We start from the raw sequence: 22,620 nt of genomic DNA, 5'->3' as shown, positions 1-22,620 counted from the left end.
TACATTTAAATTTGGTCTTTGTGGGTGGGGGACGACGACGACGTACTTTATGGTGGAACTGAAAATCTGGCCCAGGTAGTTTCACTGTAGGCATGTTTACCAGCACGGACAATACCCACGCTGGGTTCAGACCTGAGCGTTCGCGATGGAGCGCTCTGTATGCGCGATTGTACGGGCGTTTGCAATCGCGCATACAGAGACAAGAGAACGCCCATTGTCGCGCATTCCCGCTAAAGTCTATGTACGGGAACGCACGACAAGACGCCCCAAAGAAGCTCATGTACTTCTTGGGGCGTCGGGCGTTTTACAGCGCGATCGTACGCGTTGTAAAACGCTCAGGTGAGAACCATTCCCATAGGGAATCATTGGTTCTTGCCTGTTGAGCGTTTTACAGCGCGTAGGAACGCGCTGTAAAACGCTCAGGTCTGAACCCAGCCTTAGGGTACATGCGAGTCCTCAGATCTGGCTGAAGTCTGCAGAGGCAAAATAAACACCAAATCGCGTGGCTTTAGCTGCGGATTACTCCGCATTTGCCAAAGGTTTCACCGAGGATATCCGTCGCTGATGATTTCACATGCTATTAATTTAAAATAACTCAAGTTACGTGTGGACACTGGTCGGGTTGTATGGATGACTTTTTACTGCTGCTGTACGCAAACCGACAGACATGTCCACAGCATTCCCGCCATGTGGGAACCTTCCCTTCCTTTCTTCCTAAAAACTAATTGATCATCTGAGTGCAGTCTATGACAGCCCAATGCTAACGACTTTGCTCACAACTTTTTAAGTCTCATTTTTCCTTCAACAAAGTAACTGGAGCACAAATATAAAATGTTAAATTACCTAAAATTCACAAGTTTTCAAGTATCCAAGTGTGCATGAGGCCTTCTGGTTAAAGTGGTTATTCCACGAGAAGTATTAGTATGCGATGAATCGAGCATTATAGCAACATACACCCCAAAATAATTGTTATGCTTTATAAATGTACATTTTCCCCTGTGGTAGCGCCCCCTACGGATTAGTCTTCTGGTCCACCATCTCTCAGTCAGCAGTGGACTAACATGTCCAGTAGCTTCCTCCCCTCAGCACTGGAATAGGAATCTCATAGCAAAGTTTCCCAAACACTTTTCATGCAATTATTCCTACTTCTAAATTCCTAGATATCTTCTAGACCAGGGGTAGGCAACCTCCGGCACTCCAGATGTTGTAAAACTACAACTCCCAGCATGCATACTTCCTCTACTCTTCTCAGAACTCTCACAGAAATGAATGGAGCATGCTGGGAATCGTAGTTTTGCCACAGCTGGAGTGCCGGAGGTTGCTGACTCCTGTTCTAGACAGTGGGAAAGGAAATGGGGAATCGTAAAAAACACGGCACGCCTCAAGATACTCAAAATGTTCTTTTTTTTTTTTTATCAAAAAGCTTTCATTGAATGTATACAATCGCCAACAATAAAAAGTCCATATCTTCAAGTAGGACAAAACGCACAGAGACCAAGCTGACCGCCAACATTACGGGAGTGTTCCCATTCATCTGGCCTCAACGCCAAAATGTTGCAGTAGCGCAGTCGGTGCTCAGCACTGTCTTCGGGAGTTTTGTCCTACTTGCAGATATGGGCTGTTCACCATAGATGATTGTACACATTCTTTGAAAGTTTTTGTATATTTATATTGCTGGTATAAGGCTACTTTCACACTTGCGGCAGAGAGAACTGCCTGCCGGATCAGTCAAAACGTATGCCAACTGATGGCATTTGTAAGACTGATCAGGATCCTGATCCGTCTTACAAATGCATTGAAATGCCGGATCCGTCTTTCCGATGTCATCTGGAAAAACTGATCCGGCATTGATATTTTTTTTTTTGGTCTGGTGCATGCGCAGACCGGAAAGACGGATCCAGCATTGCAGTATTTTGAATGCCGGATCCGGCACTAATACATTCCTATGCAAAAAAAAATGCCGGCAAGTGTTCCGGATTTTTGGCCGGAGATCTAACCGTAGCATGCCGCGGTATTATCTCCGTCCTGAACAGTCAAAAAGACTGAACTGAAGACATCCTGAACGGATCGCTCTACATTCAGAATACATGGGGATATGCCTGATCAGTTCTTTTCCGTTATAGAGCCCCTAGGACAGAACTCTATACCGGAAAAGAAAAACGCTAGTGTGAAAGTGCCCTTAAGGCTGGGTTCACACCTGAGCGTTTTACAGCGCGTTCAAACGCGCTGTAAAACGCTCAACACATGAAAACCAATGCTTCCCTATGGGAATGGTTCTCACCTGGGCGTTTTACAGTGCGTACGATCGCGCTGTAAAACGCCTGACGCATAATCAAGTACTTGAGCTTCTTTTGGGCGTTTTGATGCGCGTTTGTGGCCATAGGACACTGCAGTCAATCACACAAACGCACGTCAAACGCGCGTTTACTATTACAAAAACCGCACATAAAAACGCGCGACAAAAACGCGCGTAAAACGCGCGTTTGAGAAACGCTCAGGTGTGAACCCAGCCTTAGAAGAATATTCAAGTATTGAGGTGTGTTGTGCTTTATCATGACTTTCGGGTGATGCCGCGACCACTGAATTTGTGCTTCCAGAGCAATTTCCAAGGTTGGAGAGTTTTGTTTTTTTTGCAATGAAGAAAAGAAAAAGCAGATACAAAAAACACTATTTGATTATATTGAAAGCCAGACAACAGATGGAGGTGTTAGCAACAAACTTTACCACGTTAAATTGAATCTCCAAAGTGCAAATGAGACTATAAAACGGCAGCGCTTTAAATGCTTTTCTGACAGAACAAGGTTAATAAAATGATAATGCCGTTCTCCAAGAATGAAAATCTGGAGCAATTAGAGCTTATAAAGCCACTTGTGACAACACTACAGTACTTTTTCTAATGAGAACGCACATACAGGTTTCAGATGCAGCCAGAACTGAAAATATTTGTTGCCGAGAGGCGAAACTTCAGAAGAACTACATCAAATGTGACAGTGGTTATAGGCCATGCATCGGACAATCTGCTACATGTCTACATGGGAACAATGAGAGCACTGATCAAAAGTGATACAAGGGAAGAGTGGGTAAGCAGAAGGTCCAGAAATTACAAGACACCTGCTATGGTAAAAACATACAGACAGCAAATAAAGTGCCAGACAACACATTAGGGGTTTTAAATATCCTCTTTAGGTATAATAAAAAAATAATTAAAAAAATAATAATATAATAATAATAATAATAATAATAAATTCTAATAATATATAAGGGCAAGCAGCAAATGACAAGTTTACATACACACAAATCCATTAAGGAAGAGAGACAGGAGGGTTCACATAAAAAAGGTTAAACATAAAATATACAGACTAAACAATAAAACATTAAAAGGGAACCAGTCACCAGGATTTTGTGTATAGAGCTGAGGACATGGGTTGCTAGATGGCCGCTAGCACATCCACAATATCCAGTCCCCATAGCTCTGTGTGCTTTTATTGTGTAAAAAACCTGATTTGATAAATTAACTTGAGATGAGTCCTGTGTGGGAGATGAGTCAGGGACAGGACTTATCTCAGGTTAATTTGCATATGTATCAAATCGGTTTTTTTACACAATAAAAGCACATAGAGCTATGGGGACTGGGTATTGCGGATGTGCTAGTGGCCATCTAGCAACCCATGTCCTCAGCTTTATACACAAAATCCCGGTGACAGATTCCCTTTAAGTCCAAAAATACCTCAAAGGACATAATACAATGAGTGCGGCGAGGAGATGCTGACAAACACATGAAAGAGCTAATAATCCACAGATAGACTCGTCCCTGCGATGGACTGCACCGCTATAAGTTCTGTGGATAACAGGTACAATGGCTGGGCACGCTGCGGAGGACCGTCAGAACGCTAGAGTTAAAGCATTATATTAGTATATAGGCCATTCGGGAGGGGATAGAATATAAACCACGGAAGGACCAATTGGGTGCGCATAAAAAAGCACTAGCAATAAAACACAGACAGATCAGTCCATTAGGTCTTCAAAGAGGTATTTAAAAAAAAAAAACACGGACACTATATGGACATATGATTTAAAAAAAATTACATTTTCAGAAAATGGAGAGGGAGGGGGCTCATCCTCTGGTGGCCATACAGCTTTCTAGCATAGGTTTACCACAAAATATAGTACGCTCGGTAAGTATCAAACAACTCTCTATAAAATATGTGTATTTAAAAGAGTCAAGCATGTGGACACCAAGCTATGACCCATATGGGGGACTAGTATGTGGATGGGATCCTATTTTTCATAACCCACTCCTATTTGTACTCTGAAGCCCTGTGTGTTTCCTTTATATATTTCTATATATGTAGAGATACTTTCACACGTCTGTCCATATTATTAAAGGGGTTGTGCCATGAATACTTTTGTAATCGTATGCAATACTAAATTTGGTATAGCCAGTTAGCTATTCAATAAAATGTATCTGTACAGCGCCACCTGCTGTTTGTTTTTTTCCTTATATTTTTGTCGGTCTCAGCTGGTCAAATGTGCTCAGTTTAAAACGGTCACCCCTTTAATAATTTTTTTCTTCATGATTTGGTATCCACATGCTTGTACTGTGAAAGTGGACATAGGGCCAGATTAATCATAGCCCAGGGGCGTACAATGGACTATAAAAACCAGGCACACTGCCGGATGCTGCACGCTTCGTCATAAATCAGGTGCAACATCTGGCAGTCCATGCACCTAAACCGAAATCTTTGCCTGGCTGATTTAGATTTCGGTGTTCTCTGCGCCAGAAAACTGGTGTAGACGATGATAAATGTGATGGGGCCGCTGGCCCTACCCCAGTCACTCCTCCTTACCAGGAAAGTGGTGAGGCCAGTGGACTAATGGCACTTGCGCAAATATTTGATAAATTTGACCCTACAGCCTTTAAGAAAGCAGTCGTACTTCAGTACCTGGCAGGAGAGCCACTGTGTGTATTTTTAGTCTCTTTTCCAGTAATGAGCTCTGATAAGGCTACATGCACACGACCGTGGTGTGTTTTGCGGTCCGCAAATCGTGGATCTGCAAAACATGGATGGCGTCCGTGCGTGTTCCGCAATTTGCGGAACGGCACGGACAGCCTTTAATATAACTGCCTATTCTTGGCCGCAAAGCGCAGACAAGAATAGGACAAGTTATATATTATTATTTTTTTTGCGGGGCCACGGAGCCGAGCAACGGATGCGGACAGCACACAGAGTGCGGCCCTAGTGAAGTGAATGAGTCTGCATCCGAGCCGTGAAAACTGCAGCTCGGATGCGGACCAAAACACCGGCCGTGTGCATGAGGCCTATAGCTATTATTTTACAAGGTACACACTAGCAGATTACATATAAAAAACAAACACCTGTTCACACAATCTTAGCCCAAAAACTGCAATTTTTAGGGTGTGCTGCATCTTTTATGGCTTCTCCCCTATTCAAATACAGTGTCTGAGCATTTAAAATGTTCCCTTTATAGGCTTAGTGTGTTTTTGGGCCTAGTCTTAAATGGGGTGGGGATTAATGGAAAAAGGGTGGAGCTTCCCATTAGGGCCTAAGATGCGATGTTTCGAGTAAAAATGATGCCACATTTCGGACGTAAAATTGAGTCTCAAAGTAAGCCAGTTAATGGTTGGTATAGAGAAAATCGTCTATCCGGCCTGAGCCCCTGTGATAGATCTGGTCTAGGCTTACGCCCTCTATCGGATCAGTAAATCTGCCCCACTGCAGAGGAAAAATGTAAACTAGATATTAAAGCGCTCACATAAGACATCGGGAAGAAAAGAAGGAGGGAGGACGCCCCATGGAAAGGTTATCCGACTTATACAGGCCCTTGGAATGCGGCTTAATACTGGTCGAAACCCAATTAAAGGATTTCATTCCATCAATCGCATCTTTCAGGAAATCCTGCTGCTAAGGTCGTGTCTTATGAGGTAGCTAAACCTTTTTTAGTAACAAGTCACCATAGCAATGCTGTGTGCTATTCTCTAGCCAGAGAGTAACATAAATCCTCCTTCCCTTCACGTCGGCAGCCAAAAGAAACATCCCTGTGCCAATACCTACTGCATCAGCCGCTATGATATCACAGGCGGCTAGTCTCCCACAAGTGTGTGACACGCGGGAGGAAAGAAGGCCAGTGCTCCAATACAAACATCCTGCACACAAAGCCTAGAGACCCCCCTCCCCACATACACACCCTATTTATACAATGGAGTCCCTATTCCTCCTTTTTATAGGACTATTCAAGGACCTTTAGACATTTACTTCTCTGCAGCCTTCTCAATGGGTTACGGGAAAAAGGTGCATCTTCTCGAGTTGGGCTTCTCCGTCAAATATTATAAAATGCATGTTTCTTATATAGGACCATTTTTGGGCAAGCAAAATGACCACCAATTCAGCTCCAACAGGGACTATCCCAGAATAAAGGGGTTCTTGCACTACTAAGTGGTGTCTCTCCTATCCCGTGGATAGGGCATAATCATTTGTGATGGGACAAAGCCTTTAACGTTGGCCTAATTGGTTGCTGCCCAGCTTTTTGAAAAACAAGTATAGTGGCAACTATGTCTTCACAATCTATTTTTCTTTATTAAATTTTTCTCTTTCTAAATCATGCAGTTTTTCTTAAAAAAATAAAATAAATAAAAATAATAATGAACCTATTGTAAAATTGTAAGCCACTGATGCAGAGGCTACACCAAGTAAAATTGTTTTCCAAGATATTTTTAATATATCCTCTGTATAGGTCTCGCCAGTATCTAATCGGTGAGGGTCCGACTGCCGCTCAGCTGTATGATGGCACCAGTGTTCACAGCGTGGCACAACTTAACGAGCACAGCACCGCACATTGTATAGAGGCTGTGTGTGGTATGACGCTCAGCCCATTCACTTCAATGGAGCTGAGCTGCGCCTAGGCCACGTGACCCATGAACTGGTCATCACTGGCCTAGGGAAAGCTGTGATAAGCCCACATCGCTACTGCGAGCGGCGGTGCCTTCCCAAAAAGCTGATAGGGGGGGATCCCAGGTGTCGGACTACCATCACCAATCAGATACGGATAAGTAATCAGTATAAACCTCTCTGAAACCCCCTTTTATAACCTCCGATTCCTGCTTTTACAGGGTGCCTTGAACAGAGTTACCTCCATACAACTTGCTCATCACATGACCTTTTATTTTTCATATGGCTCTAAGGCCAGGCACACAAACCAGATACCTTTTGTCCAACACACGCTTGGTTAGACCAAGCATGCATATTAACAGGGACAACGGAGTAAAGGTACGTTTACTCAGGACTATTACATCAGGCTGCTCTTCCTAATAATTGTTAGGAGTCCCAGCGGTAGGAAAGAGAAGAGGATAACTTAATGTAACCGGAAGACCCCTTTAAGTGCTTACTGTACCGAGTTGCTTCATAGCTCCTCCCCTCTGCTCCGAATTAAAGCTGTAACATCCAACCAAAAGACATCTCTCACTCAGAGGGGAGGGGCTGTGAAGCATCTCAGTGCAGAGAGAATAGCACAGTGAAGCCCCCTCCCCCTGGGCACTTGCCGGAGCAGAGTAAAACTTCATATTCTTACTACCCCTGATAATAAAAGCTCCACAAAAGGTATGTTTGTACTATTCTCCCCAGCCCCTGTCTTGTGCGGTCAGATTAGCATGGTCAAAACTGCTGACAGATTCCTTTAACGTCACTCATTTCCCAAATACATGATTAATACCACTGATATTTAAAGCAATGAAAGGAGTGGAAACGTCCAGTACCACGGCTACCACTTATCTCTGAAGGAGCACCTGAAGAAATTGGGTAACTAAGCTATGTCTCGCTCATTGGTACACAGTGGTTTTATGAAGGCAAAAAAGATTGATCTGAAAAACCACTTAAAAACATTGCGCTGCAATTTATTAAAATGTAAAACATACTTTCAAGTTCCAGCCTAGTATATCAGAGCATTTAAGAGGCCGCAATAGTACATTTTTCACCATAAAACTTGATTCTGCTAAGTATATTCAAGCAATGAGAAGCTCAAGAGCAGGACGACAAGAGGCACCTTTGAATTTGCTATAAGCGCGTAGAAAGCCAGCACACCGCTTTATTATTTTCAGAAGCAAAGAGGTGAAAAATCAAAGATTTCTCAATGGGTATCATTGATCCAGAGGCTTGAGTGAATAAAATGGGCTGCAAAAAACCCTTTCCTGCAGAGTGCAAAATGTGGCATGTGGAGACAAAGCAGCGGGGCAATTCATGTATTTTTCAGATAGACTGGCATGGAAAATAACTGAACAAGGAAAGGATAGCACTCGCTGTGTCCACTCCTCCCACCACATACAGACTACTTTTCTCCTGAAAACTTATACAAAAGTAATAAAACAAAAGTCACTGACACACTGCAGTTTCAAAGCAAAAGGGCCAAGAATGTCCCAATTACAAAGCCATTTACTCGATTTTCGGTAAGAACAGCGTGCATGTTCTTCAGCAGAGATCACTAATGCTTAGACCGGACTCGTACTGTATTAGCCGCCAATGACTATATGACTAATCTTCTCCAGTTATCTGTGTGAGAATTAGAATTGGGTAATACTCATGCAAAAATAGCAAAGTTGAAGCGGGTGGGTACGCCTAAGACCTGCAACATTTCTATTTTCTTTAATCCCTTTTCTGTCCCATTTGACAATGCAAAGAGGGCCTGGCATCCAGTGACAAGGTAACCCTTCTCCCATGTTCTGTAACCCTCTCTTCTCGGTCACTGCTCAAAGAGATGGACATTTGTAGAATCCTTGGGTTCTTAAAATTTCCTTTTTCTATTTTCATCTTTGAATAACATGCATTTAAATGGGTTGAAGGGGAGGTCTGGCTTGTGTTTCAGATCCCTTGACATTATTTTGGTGGTCAGCTGTATTCGTACAATAGGAATAAAGACACTAGTCCCCAATTGCTATTCCTACTATGAGCGCAGCTGGTCTCCGGCGTAGTGAGTCCAATTCACACCAAGGTCCAATTAATAGTCATAAAGACCGCATAGCTCCAGATAGATACAGATCCGACCAAATTGTGGTAGACAGACAACTGTCTTGGTATAGTCAAATCACTTTTATGTCAAGCATAGACAAAACAAAAAAAAAAAAGCAGCTAGATGACTAGAGCTGCTCTCAAATTTCAATTGCTGTTTTAGGCAGACATAAAAATCTGGTGTATACTCTGCGAGGGCAGCTAGACTAGACTATTAGAGTCACTCTCCGGTCTGGACTGTTGCCATAGGAAGATACAAAAAAATAAATAAATAAAAAAGAGTTGGTGTATATACCCTGGTTGCAAAAAAAAAAGCAGCTAGACTATTAGAGTCACTCCCAAACCTGAACTGCTGTTAAGGGAAGACACAAAAATATGATTTAGGGCTCATGCACACGACTATGTATTTCGCGGTCCGCAAAAAATGGATCCGAAAAAATACAGCATGCCAATGATCCTACATGCAGATAAATCAGCTCAAAATGTCTCCATGATTAAAAACTAGGATGATTCATAAGGGCTGGGTTTGTACTCAAAAGCCTAAGACCGATAAACAAAATTATGTCTGGAAGCCGCGCAGAAGACGAATGTGACGAGTATGGCAAACCAATGCCATGATTCACACATACGGATAAAAACAGCCAGCTTTTAAGTCATTTTATTGAACTCTATATGTAGTAACTGCAATTCAAAAGGTAAATGTATTACCCCCTACAGAACGACTGGTATGCAGAAGCCATGTGCAGCCCCCCTTGTCATCTTGCAGATGGCTCTATTTGAAAGCTGCAGGGTGCACTTTAAGGCTTCATTCACACTTTGTCGTCTGGCTCGTGCAAAGCAGGCGTGCTCCTGTTATTCAGACACTGCACAGTACACAATGTTTTCATGAAGATCTTCACCCGCAACACAGAGCTATCCGGGAAGATAGCCACAATACCTGCACTTAGGAAGGTGGGGGCAACCAGGGGCGTTCTTCCTGCCGCTCTCAAGATGACAGATAGCTAGAATGAGGAGTGGGTGGATGGCAGGCTAAGGCGGTTTAGCAGTTTTGTGCACCAATGAAGATTTAGAGATTGCCTGGCGTTACCATGACAGCACATCTGTCAGACGATAAGACCCAAAACAGGACCATAAGGCTGAGCAATCTAACATTGGAGACGAGCAAGGAGACAAGGCAAAGACGGATCAGAGCGTGAAGAACGAGGACGAGTTATGGAGTGCCACTTCACATAATGCTCCCGCTTGCAATCTGCAAACCTCATGGGACACTGAAATGTAGAGATAGAAGAGGGAATTTCATACGCCAGTCTAAGATGTGCAGAAGACTTGGAGCATCTTCGGGTAGTCCATGCACTGGAAAAAGCTAAATGTACACTATAAACCGGCAGAGATTTGCTCTATAATTTGAACCAATTTCCTGCATAAATGAAAGGCCCTGCACCTTCCCTTAGATTATTTTTTTTTAAACTGTTTATTGGAGACTACAAAGAAAAGCAGCAAAGAATGTAAATGGACATTCATAAGTAACTACAGATCGCTAGCAAAACTCTTCAAAGGGGTGTTCACCCCTGGGGATCTTTCAGTGGTAATCATACTTGCCTGATCTACGCTGCTGGGTCCTGGCTACAGCTCTCCCCCTTGGGAGCAGCAAGTCTCAGGTCTCCCTGTGCCAACATCTGGTTTCACATGGGTCACCTGGCCGCAGCAGTGAGGTGTCACTTATTGGTCACGTGACCCAGTGCCCGACACCAGTCTTTGGTTGCAGCGTTAAGTAAACCGCGTGAAACCAGATGCTGACACGGGGAGACCTGAGACATACAGGAGTCCAAGGAGAAGCGATAGAGCCGAAAACCCAGCAGCAGGGATCAGGCAAGTAGGATTCCCACCACAGGTCTGGCAGGGAAGGTTCCTAGGGCTGAACAACCCCTTTAAGTGTATATGCACACTGTGTATTATGTATGATTTTTCCACATGGATTTTCGTGAGGAAAATCTGCAGCCCAAGAGTACCAGCTAAGTAGATGATATCATCAAAATCTCATGTATACGATGCAGAAATTTTCCATGCGGAAATTGACCTGGGGTGCAGATTTTGAAATCTATAGCATGTCAATTGCTTGTGCGGATTTTCAGTGCAAATTTAAAGGGTAAGGATCTGGGGCATGTGTGCATGAAAATTTTCACATAATACATGTGACTTGAGGCGGAAACACAGCGAGAACTGTGCAGAAAGACTGCATATACCCTAAAGCTGGATTTTTCATAATAAAGAATAAATATCCAGATATATTGGTACAATGGTGGCAACTCTGATTACCCACAAGACCACCGCTTGACACCCCCACTGGAATACAGAGCTTTGTGTAAAAGGCCACAAATATATATTCAAAGAAAATGGTGTAAACTGCATCACATGTGGCTGACTAGAATTTGAACGGACTAGAACTAGAATAGAAATGAACACCTGCTCAATTGAGAGGGGTTGAACCTGGATATACCCCCATTTTCACCCAGACAGGCTTTTTATGGAGATCCGGTGAAGTACCAGGCTCCCTACAGGGACTGCTAGGAAGAGGCTTCCAACCAGCAGTGTTCCTGGTGATGTCACCAGCTCTGATGGGCGGGCTTTAGCTCTGCCCTAGCTGTTTTACAGGCTAGGGCATTGCTAAAGCCCGCCCATTAGTGCTGGTGACGTAACCCGGCTCATTGCTGGGTGAAAGCCTTTGCCTAGCAGTCCTTATAGGGAGCCTGGTACTTCACCGGATCTCCATAAAAAGCCTTTGCTCTGCGTGACTCAGCGCAGGGCAAAGGAGAGCATCGGAGCATGAAATGCTCTGATGCTCATATCACAGGGCCTAAAGTTGAGGCACACAGTTTTCAGTGTTGCAAATTCAAAAGGATTTATTCATTCAAAATCATACAGTAGTTTCATCCATTTGCCCAATATTTGTATTAGTGAGTATGAACAGTATTCTTAGACCGGATGTTTCGGTCACATTAGACCTTCATCTGCGGTCACATTCTTTATCTGTTCTGGCGGGTATGGAGGCTTGTGGGGCGCTGGATGCATCCAGGTGGACATGCGTACGCCGCTTCTCTTCCCACAGCCAGGTCTCTGCAGAGCAGCCAATAGAAAAAGCTTTCATTCCGGTTCATAAGGGAAGGAGCGGAGCCTTAGCATTAGCTGAGAAAACTCTTGCAGGGGAAGTAAGAAGGGACTAAACCGACAGCTGCCAGAGGGGGAAGGAGACAGATTCTGTTCAGATTATTTTAATCTTCATTAGTTCAACGTCTGTACTATCCTTGTAATAACACGAGTTGGAAGAATGTATGAACAGAAATGAGTGGTCCTCATTTTACATCATTGTTCCCAAGCCCCAACCTTGCATTTTGAGTGGTTTGGAGGAGAAAATCTCCCCGAGATCTTCTAGTTCTTGCCAGACGTAAACGCAAGCGGATAACAAGTAGGTGCAAAGCCAAATGCAAGCCTGAGACGCAGAGAGCACTGGGAGGCATGGACACAGAAAATGCTTGACAGAGCCGCCTGACAAGCTGTCACACAGACACCCTGCTGACAATCCTCACGCCAGACAGTGCACAGAATAGCGGAAGCCACACCTCGCCTCTAAGCTTGTACGCCGAACACAGATATGGATGCCTCCTGTGGATAGATCCCCCCTGCTTCCCAGCTCTATGAGACCATAAAAAAAAGGGAGCGGGAGGGGAAAAAAAGTGTCCTTGAAATGACATGAAAGGAGCAGTCGCCTCTCGAAGCAGAAACTTCACGCCTGAGGAAAATTAAAATCCTTCTTATGTGCAAATCCTGTAGGGTCTGAAACCAAATCCATTTAGCTTTGTGCGAGTTGCTCCCCGTTTCCTTGTGCATTTATTCTTTGCACTTTTTGCAATCTAGAAGATTTTTTTTTTTCTACCGGTCTCCTTATGCTAGAAAAATGGAGCAAGCACAATGGAAAACAAAGCAATCTAAACCAGGCACCATACACACCCTACTAAGTCCCAAAAGCAATATTGTAGAACGCCTGGATTGGCAGTGCCCAGCAACAAGGTAACCAATGCAGCTATAATGTGTCACGGCAAGCATCACGGTACAATATACCAGCCAGTCACACATTCTACAGTGCAAGCATAAGCAATAAAAGGAACACTGGAGGAAAAAAATTAAAATTCTCCCCTGCCACCTTCTATAAAGTGCAGCAGGTGCACCACAGGAGGACACTGGTCATACAAAGCCCCCAGACTCATAAGAATAGAGACACCAGGGAGTTTAAGAGCCACAGAAGAAAAATCAATTAACCGGTCGGACATCACAGATTGCCTGATGTTAAAAGGTTCATTTCAGCTAAGTGCTCGATAAAATAAAAATGCCCGCCATCTCTCATCCTGATCACACATTTTATCTGCAATTACCCTATAGCCTTCCATTCAAGACAAAAATTATAGACGCAAAATGATTTGACTTGAAAAGTGCAGCTTTTGCTGTTTTATGAGCGGCTGTTACAGAAGACCTGTACGGTAGCTGTCAGTACCCGGACAGGGAACAGAACGCAGGGCTTTAACTTACAAACCAGGAGACTGGCCAAATACCGTCCAACCAGATGGAGGAACGGGAAGGCTGGATGACTTGCTATTGACCACGAGGTGCAGGCAAGCGTGTCCGGATTAGGTCTAGATGCAATTTTGCTAGCAAGTACACTCAGTTTTGTTTGCGAACGCGTTCAGTTGTTCAGTTTTTATTGCGCGGTTGAAATGCGCATTGATGCGTTTTTCACACCAGTGATAAAAAAAAAAAAAACAATGTTTACAAACACCATCTTTTAGCAACCATCCTTGAAAATCACATCGCTTCGGCTACTTTCACACTTGCGGCAGGATGGATCAGACAGGCTGTTCACCCTGTCGGATCAGTCCTTCCGCTATTTAGCCGTGCCGCCGCTCCGTCCCCACTGACTATAATGGGGACGGGGTGCGGAGCTCCGGTGCAGCACGGTAGTGCACGGCGATAGGCCGCCGGACTAAAAGTCCTGCATGTCTGACTTTTTAGTCCGGCGGCCTCTCGCTGCGAACTGCCGTGCTGCACCGGAGCTTCGCCCCCGTCCCCATTATAGTCAATGGGAACGGAGCGGCGGTCCGGCGAAATAGCAGAAGGACGGATCCGACAGGGTGAACAGCCTGTCGGATCCATCCTGCCGCAAGTGTGAAAGTACCCTAACCAAGCACAGCTAATCCGGACACGCTCATCTGCAAGGGACTTTAGGGTATGTTCAAAAACTTCACATCACTGTTTAGTTTTCCCATTCTTCTGATCCGTCAGAAGAACAGAAAGATAAAACAAAAACGGATCCCTTATTTTGAGCATCTGTTGTGCTCATTTTGCATCCGTTTTAGTCATTTCCGTCTAAGATCCGTTAATTTTTGAAAGGAGGAAAAATCTTCCACAAAAGGACTCCTCCTCCCTCCCCCCATCTAAAATAACAGAGCAAAATGCAAAATAAGCACAACAGATGCTCAAGGATTTATTTTAGTTTTTCTTCACAAATCATCTGTGCAAAAAAATCTGCACTGCAATACAGTACCACAAGATTTTTAAAATCTCATTTACACAGTGTGGCAATTTTCTGAACGGAAACTGACCTGCGATGCGGAATTTGAAATCTGCAGCCTGTCAACGGTTTGTGCAGGTTTCATCCTATGAATCGAGAGCTGGGGCAAATCCACATAAAACAATCTGCGACATAATACACAAGTAACGCATATGGATTTTGGTGGGGAAACACCATGAATAACGCATGAAAATCTGCATAAACACTGCTGTGCGATTGTATGGGAAGACATGCTTGCAGTATATGCCACTGCACTGGTTATTATTGGTCTTCTACCTCTGGTCTTGTGATATTGGAGAACAGTGATCAATTATCAGAATAAGGGCTCGTATTTTGCGTTCCGTATACGGGCCGTTTTTTGCGTTCCGCATACGGAACCATTAATTTCAATGGGTCCGCAAAAGATGCGGACAGCACTCTGTGTGCTGTCTGCATCAGTTGCTCTGTTCTGAGGCCCGCAAAAATTATGAGTCCTGTCCTATTCTTGTCCGTTTTCCGGACAAGAATAGGCATTTCTATAATGGGCTTCCTGTTCCGTTCCGCAAATTGCGGAAGGTACACGGACGGCATCCGTTTTTTGCGGATTCGTAATTTGTGGACTGCAAAAAGCAGTCGTCTGAACAAGCCCTAAGGGTGGGTTCACACTTGGATTAGGGTATTATGTTTTGATCAGTCATAATAGAGGTCTAGGGGCAAGCGTAACGGATCTGTCTGGTTTCCGTTATGCAGGACGGAAAACAAAGTCCTGTTGACAGGAATTTGTTTTCCGTCCAGCATGACTGAAACCAGACGGATCCGTTACGCTTGCCCATAGACTTCTATTATGATGGATCAAAACTGAATACCTCTAAAAAGGCTTCCGTTTTGCATTCCGTCTACGAACTCTGTTATAAACGGAACCTATAACAGAATACCCTAACAAATGCGAATCAGCCCTAAATGGGTAGTGGTGACATAGTTGGATTACCAAACCACCTTGACTGACGCCAAAAGGTTGGCAAAATGTGCCATAGCCGTTATTGTGAGATGATCTGTTGCAATATTGAATCCAGTCTCCTAGTAGCAAGAAATATTAAGTTTAAAAAAAATAAAATAAAAAATTATATATTTTTTACAGATTCTTATTCATTTAGTCAAAACTAAATTCTAAAATGAATCCATCACATTTTCCTCATCTTGAAAAATGCTTACAAAGCACAACACCAATAAACCTCCTTAACAGGATAATGCCAAATAAAGAGATTATTCTAATAGGATTGTGGTCACATGACGTGTTGGTTGTGGATGAGCCCCTTATTGTCATAGGCTTGGCAGCCAGGAGATTAGCATTTAGCTGAACTGGTGGAATCGCTTCTGTGCTCATAGGTCATGTCCACTTCAACCGACTGAACCGTAATATCACGTGCACACTACTTAAGCGTCCGCGACAGCGCACAGGGATATTATAGACCAGCGTAAAAGGCATGTCTAGGATAATTTCCCACCATAGACTACGGAGATTTATAGCAATACTTAAGGTAGAAGAGACCGCCACAGAATTATATTCAGGCAAAGCATTAGACCATGACCATGGTGTGTAGGCATACATAGAGTAATAGTTAGGCACAGTTATGGCTCCCATTAAAGTACCCAGGTAACAAACCTAAACACCAAAATACAAAGTCACAGAGGGGCGTTGTCAATACCAAATCTTTTTTTACACCTTATTACTGTAAAACGTGGAACATATGAAGTCCAACAACAACCATAGTCAGAATGTCTCCAGCAAGGTGGCATTCGTGAGGAATAATTCGACCCTGCATGTATATTTTTTTTTTTTAAATAGAGCATTCTTACCCAGATCAGTCACATAGAAACCAGAGCCATCGATGTGTACCAACTTCCCACCAGAACCAGAGGCTCCCTGTTGTGCCCTATGGCAGGTCTATGCCATACAAATGTAGGGAAAACTGAGAGGGGCAACCCTTTCCACAGGCTAAGGGTACATTCACATGACCATGTCAGTCTTGCGGACCTTAAACAGGACCTTTCATGTTTTTTATTTTTTTATTCTAGATAAATACCTTACTTAAATATCGCTCCGACGCCCCGCTGTGCCCCCTGGTAATTTTCCTGTGCCTGCAATAACCAATAGCAAAGCTCCATACAGTAAGGAGCTTTACTATTAGATAGTTTGGGCCAGAGCAATACAGCGCCCTGCAGCAGGGGGAGCCGGCGGGAGCCGAAAGGAGGAGGGTCCGGCTCCCGGGAGTTTCTACAGTAAGGAGAGCGGGGAGGGCTGCACAAGGACCCCGGAAAACATGGCAGCAGAGGAGCTGAAGAGGACTCCTCAGAGGTGACAGCACATGTATACATTACACGCTGATGCATGTAGTGTAGTATGTAGTGCATGCAGGCAGGCTATTATAGCAAACTGATAAAGTAAAGGGTTAATTCCGTTATATTGGACTGGACTTTATCACTTGACTATAATTGCCTGATGGTATTTAGTAATGGATAAATACCCACCTCCTAGGCTGGTTTCACACGGGCGTTGCAGGAACATGCATGATTTTTCTGCGCGAGTGCAAAACATTGTAATCGGCATGTTTCACAGAAGTTCGGGCTTGGGATCGGTGTTCTGTAGATTGTATTATTTTCCCTTATAACATGGTTATAAGGGAAAATAATAGCATTCTGAATACAGAATGCATAGTACAATAGCGATGGAGGGGTTAAAAACATTTTTTTTTAAATAGCTTAACTCACCTAAATCGACTTGCTCGCGTAGCCGACATCTCCTCTGTCTCTTTCTTTGCCGATTGCAGTCAAAGGACCTGTGGTGACGTCACTCCGGTCATCACATGGTCTGTCACATGATCTTTTACCATGGTGATGGATCACGTGATGAATGGAGTGACATCACCACAGGTCCTTTGACTGCAATCAGCAGAAAAGATGCCGACTACGCGAGCAAGTGGATTAAGGAGAGTTAAAACTTTTTTTTTTTTTAAACCCCTCCAGCGCTATTGTACAATGCATTCTGTATTCAGAACCATGCTGCATTCTGTATTCACAACCATGTTATAAGGGAAAATAATAAAATGATCGTGTCTCCATCCCGATCGTCTACTAGCAACCGTGTGTGATGCTTGCGATTTTCATGCAGCCCCATTCACTTCTATGGAAAACGCAGAATATAGACATGCTGCGATTTTCACGCAACGCACAAGTGATGCGTGAAAATCACTGCTCATGTGAACAGCCCCATATAAATTAATGGGTCAGGATTCAGTGCGGGTGCAATGCGTTCAACTCACGCATTGCACCCGCGCAGAATACTCGCCCGTGTGAAAGGGGCCTTAAACCCCGTTCACACCACCACTATTTATTTCTGTTCTGCTCCGTTAGATGAGTAGAGCAACAAAAATAACAGAAGTGCTGGATCGGGCAGGTAAGGGTGGGTTTTTGCCATACTTTCAACATACACAAAAACCATAAAACATTAACAGACTCCTCAGGCAGGTGCTATACTGTGGTATCCGTCACCATGGAGTTCCATTGTAAGAAAAAAAGAAGATAGATATATATATATATATATATACACACACACACACACTTTTTTTTTGCAGAGCTCTGCAGGATGGGAAAGTGTAGTGTACCACGTTTTTCCATCCTGCAAGGTTCAGCAAAAAAAACACGAAGGTCAACTTTTATTATTTTTACAATGGAACTCTGTGGTGACGGATGCAACAGTATGGCATCTGTCTGAGACGTCTGATAACATATCAGTTTTTTGTGTACATTAGGCTACTTTCAAACTCACGTTTGGTGCGGATGAGTCATGGATCTGCCCAGACTGATCAGTTTAGAATGGATCCGTTTGTATTATCTTTAACATAGAGACAAAATGGATCCGTCTTGAACACCATTGAAAGTCAATGGAGGATGGATGCGTTTTCTATTGTGCCATATTGTGTCATAGAAAACGGATCCGTCCCCCATTGACTTACATTGTGTGTCAGAACTGATCCGTTTGGCTCCAGTTTCGTCAGACGGACACCAAAACGCTGCAAGCAGCGTTTTGGTGTTCCACCTCCAAAGCGGAATGAAGACGGAACGGAGGCAAACTGATGCATTCTGAGCGGATCCTTTTCCATTCAGAATGCATTAGGGCCAAACTGATACGTTTTGGACCGCTTGTGAGAGCCCATGATTGAGCTCCCAAACGGAAAGCCAAAAAACGCCTGTGTTAAAGTAGCCTTAAATGTATGACAAAAACTTTATTTGAGCCCAGCCTGACTGACAGGGAAAAAGCTGAACAGACTCCGCCAACTATGAAGGAGTCCGTTCAGTTTTCGTCTTTTTACCGGACAAAAAAGTGCTGCATGTGAGGCTTTTTTGTCCGGTCTTTTGACAGGATCTGCAACAGAGGCTCCAAACGCAGCTTCCAATACAGATGTGGACATGCGCAGGCCTATATATTATGTATTTGTATTACTGCAGCTTTCGTACTCGGGTAAAAATACTCCTCAAAAATGGTCAGAGTATTTTTACTCTTCTAGAAAAAACGTAGTGCGACCATCTGGTCCACATAATGCGTTAAAATATAGGACGTGTCCCATCTTTTGTGGCAAGGCTACACAGACCCAGGGGCACACTGAAGCGGCCTGCAAAACGGACACGGTTGTGTGAATGTACACTTAACCTCACCAGGTGCCCTAGTATGCCCTATAGAAGCTCCCACATCACAGCTGGGTGGAATCCCCTAATATCAGATATGGAAGACTAAGTTCTAGGGTTGCTGCCACAAAGTGCATCAGAAAAGCATGCACGGTTTTTGAAACAAAATACCTGGGTTTACGGTTTTCTTCCAGCAAAGAGAAGCAGACACGCAGGAGACATATTACATTACTGTAAATCTACTTAGTAATTAATGTAATTCCGTTTTGCTGTGTGGTGTGATTTTTTTTTTTTTACTTTTCCTAGAAGAAAACATGACAAATTGTAGGCATGTTGTTGTAAAAACCGCACACATTTTTTAGCTGCACCAAAAACGCAACACCCATCTGATACCCCTGATGATTCCACCAAGCTGTGATGAAACTGGAGTTTGTCTAGGGCATCTGTTCAGTGGGAAGGTGCGCTCTTCATACAGTTTTCCCGTACATTCCGGCTCCCAATCCTGGTGGAAAGTTAGTAGATTCCTATGTGACAGATCTGGGTAGGAGCATTCCATTCTTTTCCTGCAGGGAAATTTCTGACTAGCTCATTGTTCGTTTTCAACGGGTTGCTTAAAGGGGTTGTCCAGGTTCAGAGCTGAACCTGGACAGCCCTTCCATTTTCACCCAGGCAGCCCCCCTGACATGAGCATCGGAGCAGTTCATGCTCCGATGCTCTCCTTTGCCCTGCGCTAAATTGCACAGGGCAAAGGCATTTTTCTGAGTTCCGGTGACGTACCGGGGCTCTCTATGGGGCTGACAGGAACCCCGGTGATGTCTCCGGCACTGATGGGCGGGATTTGGCTCTGCCCTAGCCAGTAAAACGGCTAGGGCAGAGCTAAAGCCCGCCCCTCAGAGCCGGTGACGTCACCGAACACACCGCTGGGCGGAAGTTACCGCCCGGCAGTGTGTTATTGAAAACAAAAGAGCCCGTGCCCTGCGCGATCTAGCGCAGGGCACTGGAGCGCATCGGAGCATGAGCTGCTCCGATGCTAGGCTCAGGGGGGATGCTGGGGTGAAAATAACGGTATGTCCGGGTTCAGCTCTGAACCCGGACAACCCCTTTAAATGAACAAGATATTGTATCGAAGGAGAAATTTACAACTGGGGCCAGCTTTGTGGCAATTGGCAACCAAATATGAAAACCATGAATTATAAATATATGTATATGTCAATGGTTTCAAACCTGTGGCTGCCCAGCTGTAAACAACTACCAGTGCATGCTGGGAGTTGTAGCTTTGCAACAGCTGGAGAACCAAAAAGGTTGAAGATCACTGGTACGGGTTAAACATCCAATCTTTTACATAAATTTAAAAAAAAATAAAATAAAAAAATATGAATAATGATTTATAAATTCAATTATATCTTACCTCAACATCTGATACTTTCATTCGAGTTCCTTCTTTGCCAACAAATATATCGTCAATGTCAACCAAAATGTATCGGTCAAGTGTTAAGCAGAGCCTCTTGCCAGTTAAGTAGGCAATGGCGTCAACAAATATGAGTTTGTGCAGCCAAAAGTTAAGATTATTTCCAAACAGTACCCTTTGGATACCATCATGAAGACCCAAGTCCTGCACGACAGTGGCATGAAGTGCTTTGTGCGTAGCAAGATGGGGAATGGATTCGGCAGACTTGGTGCTAGCCAACAGTACAGGTTCGTAGGTGCTGTGGTTAGACTGAAATACTGTCCAGTCATCTCCAGGAAGAGGACCCTGCTCCACTTCATTAGCTCGGGTCACATACAGAAGTGGAGCATTAGGATTAATATGGTAGTCTCTCAATCCCAGATTGGAATGTAGGAAGAGCGGGAAGCCTTTGAGCTGAGCACTTAGTAAGCTGTTTTCGTTGGCTTTAAAGAAACCAATGATCCCAACTCCATATTCCACACAGTACTTGTCCAGCAGTTCCCTGTTCCAAGCATCCAGATTCACATATTTCAAGATGTTCTCATAAATGATCAGAGCATAACGACCCCGGTCTTTGTCGGTCAGAGTTGGCATATCTCCCTTACCAGGAGCTATTTCTGTCCTGTACCTAAATCGGCCATGTTCTAATATAGCCACAATCTCCTGTCCGAGCTGAGAGTATATGCTCTCTGCAAACACCAACACCACTGGTTCAGTGCGGGAGGTGTCCACAGCTTTGGCTATCCGCCAGCTTGCTTGGGGCTGAACCACAATCCTCTGCTGACTGCTGCAGTCACTAAAGGGTAAAGGGGGAGGCTCCTTGATTTTAGGGCTGTTGGTCACATAGTAAGCCAAAAAACACATGGAAGCTAAACTGAAAGCAATCAACAGTAGGATCAATCGGTGGAGTTCCAGCTGTCGCATGTGCCGAACCAGTTTCCATAGATAAACCATGGTGAGGCCAAAAACCTCACCTGCCTACAGCATTCACCTAGACTGCTTGATGTGTGGCCTATGACTACACAACGACAAGACACCACGTTCCTCGGGGGAGCAGCCGCAACAGCACAGTAGAAGACAGTAAAAGTAGGACGCAAAGAGGTGAGATCGCCTCCAACCTGCCATTTATGTCAGGTTACCATGGCCTCCAATTCCCATTGCTTCTTCGCACTCCGATCCGGGCCGCTTAACAGATTGCCACCACACGATTACATTCCCAATCTCTTCTCACATCTCTCCTTCCTCTTGTGCTGGCAAGGAGCTGCCTCTGAAGAAAGACTCCCTCCCAGAGTCTAATCCAGCAGTTTAATCTTCGCCGTCAGGCTGTGTCCTGGAATTGGGCAAAACAAAACATTGTCAAAAAGGCGGTTTTACCAGGAAAACAGAAAAAGGTCATTAACTCCTCGCCTCCTGTTGTTCTGGCGATCCCGTAAATACTGACTAGCCACCAAGCCCACCCACAAGTCACCTGGATATATGGAACCATTTATATTTGCTAACTTTCACACTGTAAAGATGTGCCTCCTACTTGATTACAGATCCCTTGATAAAGGTCAAAACTGACCGAAACGTCGGGACCACTGTACATAATCGCATGCTTTGCCTTGAAATAATATTGGATGTAATGTGACACAAAGTGTTCAAAATGAATGAATAAAACTACAACCGTTAATAACATTAGACTATAAAATGATATGTTCACTAGATACAAATCCTTTAGCACAAAACAGGCACCTTAGGCTCCTTTTACACGGGTGAGTATTCCGCGCGGATGCGCGAGTTGAACGCATTGCATCCGCACTGAATCCCGACCCATTCATTTCTATGGGGCTGTTCACATGAGCGGTGATTTTCACGTATCACTTGTGCGCTGG

The 22,620-nt window shown here is 44.1% G+C and overlaps 1 protein-coding gene across 1 annotated transcript in view; it reads right to left on the bottom strand.

Annotated features, from left to right (window-relative positions):
- The window catches only part of NDST2 (N-deacetylase and N-sulfotransferase 2), a 150,925-nt gene that overhangs the window by 49,456 nt on the left and 78,849 nt on the right, over nucleotides 1-22,620 (bottom strand). The window contains exon 2 of the mRNA XM_044296417.1: nucleotides 20,708-22,076. Within this exon, the coding sequence (XP_044152352.1) occupies nucleotides 20,708-21,700 (993 nt within the window). The 5' untranslated portion in view covers nucleotides 21,701-22,076. The remainder of the gene's footprint in view (nucleotides 1-20,707; nucleotides 22,077-22,620) is intronic.

This window comes from Bufo gargarizans, chromosome 6 (genome assembly GCF_014858855.1).
Source record: "Bufo gargarizans isolate SCDJY-AF-19 chromosome 6, ASM1485885v1, whole genome shotgun sequence".
NCBI lineage: Eukaryota > Metazoa > Chordata > Amphibia > Anura > Bufonidae > Bufo > Bufo gargarizans.
Note: the sequence above shows the minus strand (reverse complement) of the source record. Positions and strands in the feature narration are given on the sequence as shown.